The sequence below is a fragment of the Nicotiana tomentosiformis genome, chromosome 3 (assembly GCF_000390325.3).
Source record: "Nicotiana tomentosiformis chromosome 3, ASM39032v3, whole genome shotgun sequence".
Lineage (NCBI taxonomy): Eukaryota > Viridiplantae > Streptophyta > Magnoliopsida > Solanales > Solanaceae > Nicotiana > Nicotiana tomentosiformis.
The window spans coordinates 31,032,913-31,040,083 of NC_090814.1; the positions used below are offsets into that span (position 1 = coordinate 31,032,913).

Sequence of the window (7,171 nt, forward strand, 5' to 3'; positions counted from 1 at the left end):
GTCGGGTCGTACAGAATTATGCAAAGGATTGGTCAGGTGGCGTACAAGCTTGAGCTACCACTTGAGATGTCATTAGTGCACCCAGTATTCCATGTGTCCATATTGAAGAAGGTAGTTGGAGATCCGTCCGCTATTGTGCCAGTTGAGACTATTGAGGTTAATGAATAATTGTCATATGAAGAAATTCCAGTTGCCATTCTTGATAGGCAAGTTCGAAAGTTAAGAAATAAAGAAATTGCCCCCGTGAAAGTGTTATGGCAAAACAAGCAGGTTGAAGAGGCCACTTGGGAGGCCGAGGAAGAAATGAAGAAGAAGTACCCTCACTTGTTTGGATAGCTATGTAATTAAGTATTTGGGTCCTATGAAGATGTTGAAATGTTACCTTCTATGAATTTTGTATCACCTGGATTGTTGATGTTAATAGTGTTCCTTTTCTAGTAATGTATTGCTTATGAGGCCACGGTTGGTATTATTTCATATTATGTTGCATCTTTGGATTATTTATATGTTGTAAGGATTGGTTTCTAGGATTCTCTGACAGGTGGATAGGCCCTGTTACAAAGGAAACTCTGGCGAAATTTTTGTAAATTTTAGGGAGTTAGTCAAATTTGGGACTGCTAGTGTGTGGTATGGCAGTTGAGTTGCATCAGATGTTAGTAGTGAACTTTGACCCTCATTCGAGGACGAATGATCTTAAGTGGGGGAGGATGTGAGGCCCCTCAAAAAAATTCCCTATTAGTCCGAGACCACAAGCATACTCACAAGTCGCTTAAGTGTCGTCTTGCCTTCCACGAGGGGTTAAGGACTGTTAAAACTTATATGATCATGATAATACGTTTAGGAGTTGTATTGGATACTGTTGAGGGCCTAAGGACATCCCTAGGACTAAGCCATGTTGGGAACTATGCAATGGGATAAAGTTTCAGGGAAAATTCGCACAAGGTTTGAGTTCAAACGCATGTTGCTACCAAAATTTTAAAGCTTAAGAGGTGATATACCTATCAAATTTAATTCCATTTGAGTCTAGTTTCCAACGCATCAAACCGTTCCTCATTTGAATATGTATACAGAAAGTTATGGCCATCGTACCAGACCTATATCATATGCGCGTCCGGTAACCAAGGTACTATTTTTGGAGTATTTTGAGTTGATTATTACTCCTAAACACTTATATTAACAAGGATTAATCTTGAAGATCCATAGATTTCCATTCAAATCTCTAAATTGGTCAAGAACACTACAAGTGGGGATTCTCTAGAGTCTTACTACAAGAGGTATGTCTACCATCTCTAACTACTCTGTTATGATTATTTATGTATGAAATATATGTTAGCACTTATGGGATGGTAATTAGAAGCCATAAGTGCCTAACCTAGGTTGTGTGGGTGTTGTAGAGATTGTGAAATGGGTTAATTAAGGAGATTGATGGTTTGGGTGTGAATTGTTGGGCATGCATATGCTAATGGAAGTTGTGGATGGCCTAGAGACGATGGTAAGGTGACTATTGGTATGGAAGGTGGTTGTTAGGTGAAAAAATTCCATTGAAGGAGGTTGTAGAGAGATATGCACATTAGATGTTTAATAAAAAGTCTAAATGACTTAAAGTATAGAAATCTTACTAATATAGTTACAAATGTGTTGCATTGTTGTAGATTGAAGTTGTTTAGTATGGTTGACGCCGTAGTATTATTAAGGGGCAAATTTCAGGTATGTATGGCTAAAACCCCCTCTTCTTAGAAATTGAACCCTTGGTGTCCATGCAATTGGTGTAAGTACAAAAACTGATTGATGTAGAAATTGCTATTCCAAATGTGCTTGTGTTGCAAGAATATATGTGCAATATGTATTTCAATGTTCCCATTATGCTATATTGTCATTTGAGGATGTGTTAAAGATATGGAATATGTGCTAAAAATGCCTAGACTTCCAGTCGAGTTTGAATAAAGGTTGTTATGCTAAAGTATGTGAATGCCTCTACTAACCTATGATCTGTAATTGCTCTCGTGTGTACTCAATATCTTGAATTGAAAGGCTTGTTTGTTGAAAATGATAATAATGTGAAATGTGGGAAAGATCTTGCATTATGAAATATGGCCAAGAGCATAGGTATGATATAACGATTGTGGCCACTATTGCCGATGAATTGATATATGTGAAAGAAATATAAAATGAGAGGATCAATGGAAAATGGTAATGTCTTGGCTGAGACGGCCTAGCCGATCGGACCGTGATCGGACGCCATGCCGCACACATGGTGGTACTGTGCTGGAAACTGAAATTGGAAATTAAAACTGGAATTGTGATTGTGGTGAATGTCTCCAATCGGACGACCTAGCCAATCAGGTCATGATCGGACTCCGTATAAAAGTACGGTGGTATTGTGAATGATGAGGTATTGATACTAATGATGTCCCAACTTAAAGCTATGAAAATTACTTGAAAGCTTATGTGATCCTTAATTTGATGTTGTAGTGTTGTTTAAGGTTTCCATTGATTCCATGATTATTTCTTCTTGAATAATTGTTCTTTCTAATGAGATGGTGTTTAGCTATACATACTAGTACTATTCGACAGTTCTAACGTCCCTTTTGCCGGGGGCGCTATATCTTTACATGGATGTTGGTGGTTCCATAGTAGACAGTGTTGATCGCAGCTAGTGGTGCATCATCATCATCTTCCCAGCAGACTTGGTGAGCCCCATTTCTTCCTGGGGTCATGTAGTACATCTTTTCTTTATATGTTTGCCACATTTTGAGGTATAGCCGGGGCCTTATTGCCGGCATTGTTATGACTCTCCTTTGTATCTTTAGAGGCTCCGTAGACACTATGTGGGTTGTATAGGGGTATTGGAAGGGTCAGCGGATTATGTTGTGTTTTGGACCCTTGTTCCTTCAAATTGAAAAGTGTATGTAATTTTGAAAAACTTACCAATGATCTAATAATTGAATCGATTTGGAAATGTTTACAAAATCTTCCTGTTGTATAATTAATAATAACCCATTTTCTTGATCATAATGAGTTGTGTAGAAAATGTCTAATAGGATTGCTCAGTCGGGTGCACTCGATTGGGCGTCGGTTGCGCCTCCCGAGGTTGGGGCGTGACACAACTTAAGATCAGTTTCAAGGCATGAAGGAAAAGGACTTGGCATAGGCCAAGAAAATAGAGGAGCTCGAGGCTCGGTTGGCCACCGAACTTGCAAAGGCCAAATCAGAGGCTGAAAAGGCTAAGGCCGATGCGGAGGTGATCGTGGCCGACTACCGGTCTAATGCTGAAGCTGCTCAAGCCCAAGCTAGAGAAACGGCTGAGGCCTCCCAAACTCGGACACATTGGGTTGCCGAGCTTGCCAAATGCCAATCTCGGAGGGAAACCCTCGAGGAGATCCATGCTCGAGGATTCGATCTCACTAACGAGATAATAAAGGCCAAAGAGCATGAAGCCGATGCTAAGGCACTGGCCTCCTTCGATGATGATGATGACGCCGGGAGTGAGAGCGGGCCCGAGAGCGGGGGAGACCCCGATGGAGAAGAAGCTGCCCCCGAGAATAGTTAGGAACCTTAGGATTTTTCTCTTTTGATGTTTTGTGTAGGATCCTTATCGAACCTTGTAAATATTCTCATCTATATAAAAATCTCTTTCTTTTCCGACTTGTCTTTATTTCATTTTCTGCCTTGTAAAAATTTTGTTTTATTCATGCCTTATGAAAATTTTGTTCATAAGTTCGAGGCTTAGGCAAATTGATCGAAGTCGGACTAGTGTAGACTTTATAATCGAGTGAGTACTTTATCGAACTCGAAGTAGGGTGACCCATAGGTTTTAGTTGACTGAGGATGATTTTTCTAACTCAAAAATAAAATGGCCCTTACGCTTTTGAAATAGGCCGATGTGGCCTTTGTAAAAAGAATGGCGTTTTTCCCTTTTCGGCTTAAAAAGTTAATCATCAAAATTTTGTTATGCCTTAGCATGAAATAGATCTGTAACCAATAGGATTTTTGAGGGTCGATGTTATCAAAACCCGTTGTTTCGTAATGCCTTAGCATGAAATAAATAAATTGTTCGAGAGTTCGAACAATTCGGTACCCCTTAGGGTTTTCGAGGGTTGATGTTATCGAAACCCGTTGTTTCGTAATACCTTAGCATGAAATAAAGAAATTATTCGAGAGTTCGAACAATTCGGTACCCCTGAGGGTTTTCGAGGGTTGATGTTATCGAAACCCTTTATAAATTTGCCGAGGGTACCCTTTTTAACCGGTTTATATAAAAGTATTTGAAGGCCTATTTTTATTACGGAATTGGTACGTCTCCGAACCGTGTTAATTTAACCGTAGCCTCTAGCTTGGGATTTACCTCTTGGGCTTGTTTCCCCGTTATACTTCGAAATTGTTCGAATTGTTAGTCCCCGAGTGGGATGGTCGTGGCCTATAAAATCGAGGATTGCCTTTTTAAGGTCTTACTATCTCGAGGTTTTAGTAATTCGACCATGTCAGTTTTTCGGACGGCAGTCCCCGAGTGTGGGGTTAGTTGTTCGAACTTTGGTTGTGATCGGCCCTTAAGCCTGTTTCCATAATAGATCAAAAGTATGAAAGAATAAAATTCTTCTAAGGCATGAAAATACTTTGGCAAGGAAAAATACTTCTCTTTAATAGATGATTATACATTCGTTCATGTTTGATGTTAGGGCTCGAGTAACCTACATGGGCACGGTTCATTCGACCGTTTTGCCCTTACAAAATGTACCTATCGAGACCCTGTTGACAAGAAGTACTTTCCTTGCAACAAAGCTGATATCCGAGGGTGATGCCCCAAGTATTCGAGATTGATTGTAAAGAAACCTCGGATACTGTTGAATTGCTCTAATTTAGCACGAACAATGGTTGCCTCATTAAAAACCTCGCTGAAAAAACCTATTTGGGACAAAAACCTGTCTAAGGGAAAAAGAGTGCAACGTGTGCTTTCAGATCTAAGGATTTTGTGTTGAAGAATCCTTGAATGTCTTCGATCGAGCACCTGCAATTGGTTAATATAAAATATAAGCGAAAATGGAGAAGGTTGTACCTTAGCAGTAATATCATTTTAGGAGTGATATGTTCAAATTATTTGGTAATTGTTCGCCGTTCATCGTGCCAAGTTTGTAGGATCCTTTTCCGACGATATCGAGGACCTGATACGGTCCCTCCCAGTTTGGGCCAAGTTTTCCTTCGTTCGGGTTTCGAGTGTTGAGGGTGACTTTTCTAAGAACTAAGTCCCCGATTTTAAAGTGTCGAAGATTGGCTCTTCGGTTGTAATACTGTTCGATCTACTGTTTCTGTGCGGCCATTCAAATGAGGGCGGCTTCCCGTCTTTCATCTAGAAATTCAAGGTTTGTATTCATAGCCTCGTGATTTGACTCTTCCGTTGCATACCGAAACTTGAGGCTAGGTTCCTCGACTTCGACCGGGATAAGAGCTTCGGCACCATAGACTAAAGAGAACGGTGTTGCCCCGTACTAGATTTCGACGTTATACGGTACGCCCAAAGGACCTCGGGCAGTATTTCTCTCCATTTTCCTTTAGCATCGGTCAATCTTTTCTTTATATTTTGAATGATGGTCTTGTTTGTCGATTCGGCTTGTCTGTTCCTACTAGGATGATATGGCATTGATAAGATTCTTTTAATCTTGTGTTCTTCAAGAAATTTTGTCACTTTGCTGCCTACGAATTGCTTCCCATTGTCGCATACGATTTCGGCATTCATCCCGAATCGACATATAATGTGGTCCCAAATGAAGTCTATGACTTCTTTTTCTCTGACTTTTTCGAAGGCCTATGCTTCAACCCACTTAGAAGAATAGTCAGTCATAAACAAAATGAATTGAGCTTTACCTGGGGCCGATGGGAGAGGGCCGACGATGTCCATTCCCCATTTCATGAACGACCATGGGGATAAGACAGAGTAGAGTTGATTTTCGGGTTGGTGAATTATCGCCGCATACCTTTGACATTTGTCGCACTTTCGAACAAATTCTTTTGTATCCTTTTCCATATCGGCCCAGTTGTATCCTGCTCTGATGACCTTGTGAACCAATGACTCTACATCGGAATGATTTCTGCAAGTGCCTTCGTGAATTTCCCATAGGATGTAGTCGGTGTCTCCTGGTCCCAAAAATATCGCCAATGGTCCATCGAACATTCTCCTATACAGTGTTCCATCCTCGGCCAATGTGAACCGTGAGGCCTTCGTGCGTAGAGTCCTCGATTCCTTAGGATCAAGTGGAAGCTTCCCGTTCTTTAGGTATTCGATATACTTATTCCTCCAATCCCAGGTTAGACTTGTGGAGTTTATTTCGGCGTGGCCCTCTTCGATTACTGACCTCGAAAGTTGTATGACAGTACCCGAGCTAAGTTCGTCGTCTTCGAATGATGACCCCAAATTTGTAAGGGCATCGACCTCGCTGTTTTGTTCTCGAGGTACGTGCTGTAGGGTCCATTCTTTAAATCGATGTAGAGCCACATGTTGTTTGTCCAAGTACCTCTGCATCCGGTCTTCTCGAACCTCGATAGTTCTGTTGACTTGGTTTACCACAAGTAGGGAGTCATATTTGGCCTCGATGACCTCTGCTCCCAAACCCTTAGCTAGCTCGAGACCTGCAATCATTGCCTCATACTCAGCCTGATTGTTAGTTAACTTAGAAGTTTTGATAGATTGTCTAATTGTATTACCTGTGGGCGGCTTCAAAACGATGCCTAGCCCTGACCCTTTCACCTTCGGAGCATCGTTTGTGAAGAGGGTCCACACCCCCGATGATGTACCCGATTTTAATAATAGTTCCTTTTCGACCTCGGGTACGAGGGCCGGCGTAAAGTAAGCCACAAAATCTGCCAAGATTTGGGACTTGATGGCCGTTCAGGGTTGATACTCGATATCGTACCCGCTGATCTCGACAGCCCATTTGGCCAATCGGCCCGAGAGTTCGGGCTTATGCAAAATATTGCGAAGGGGATAGGTAGTCACCACACAAAATGGGTGACATTGAAAATATGGTTTTAATTTCTTAGAGGCACTTATTAGAGCAAGTGCTAATTTTTCTAAGTGTGGGTACTGGGTCTCGACCTCACCAAAGTTCGACTAACATAGTAAACAGGAAATTGTGTACCTTGCTCTTCTCGAACTAGGACCCCACTTATCGTGATTTCC

At 41.3% G+C, this 7,171-nt stretch overlaps 1 protein-coding gene across 1 annotated transcript; it reads right to left on the reverse strand.

Annotated features, from left to right (window-relative positions):
• Positions 1-4,923: 4,923 nt before the first annotated feature.
• LOC138907569 (uncharacterized) lies at positions 4,924-6,631 on the reverse strand. The gene is made up of 2 exons (XM_070198169.1): positions 5,970-6,631; positions 4,924-5,005 (listed from the first exon to the last, which is right to left on the reverse strand). Exons 1-2 carry the CDS (start codon positions 6,629-6,631, stop codon positions 4,924-4,926), a joined length of 744 nt encoding a protein of 247 aa, XP_070054270.1.
• Positions 6,632-7,171: the final 540 nt, after the last annotated feature.

Bases quoted from the DNA above. Each gene is read 5' to 3' on its own strand.
- LOC138907569 (XM_070198169.1), bottom strand. From the start codon at position 6,631: ATGATTGCAGGTCTCGAGCTAGCTAAGGGTTTGGGAGCAGAGGTCATC. The intron at 5,006-5,969 runs GTATGCGGCGAT...AACCAATTGCAG, and splicing joins AAGTGCGACAAATGTCAAAG to GTGCTCGATCGAAGACATTC.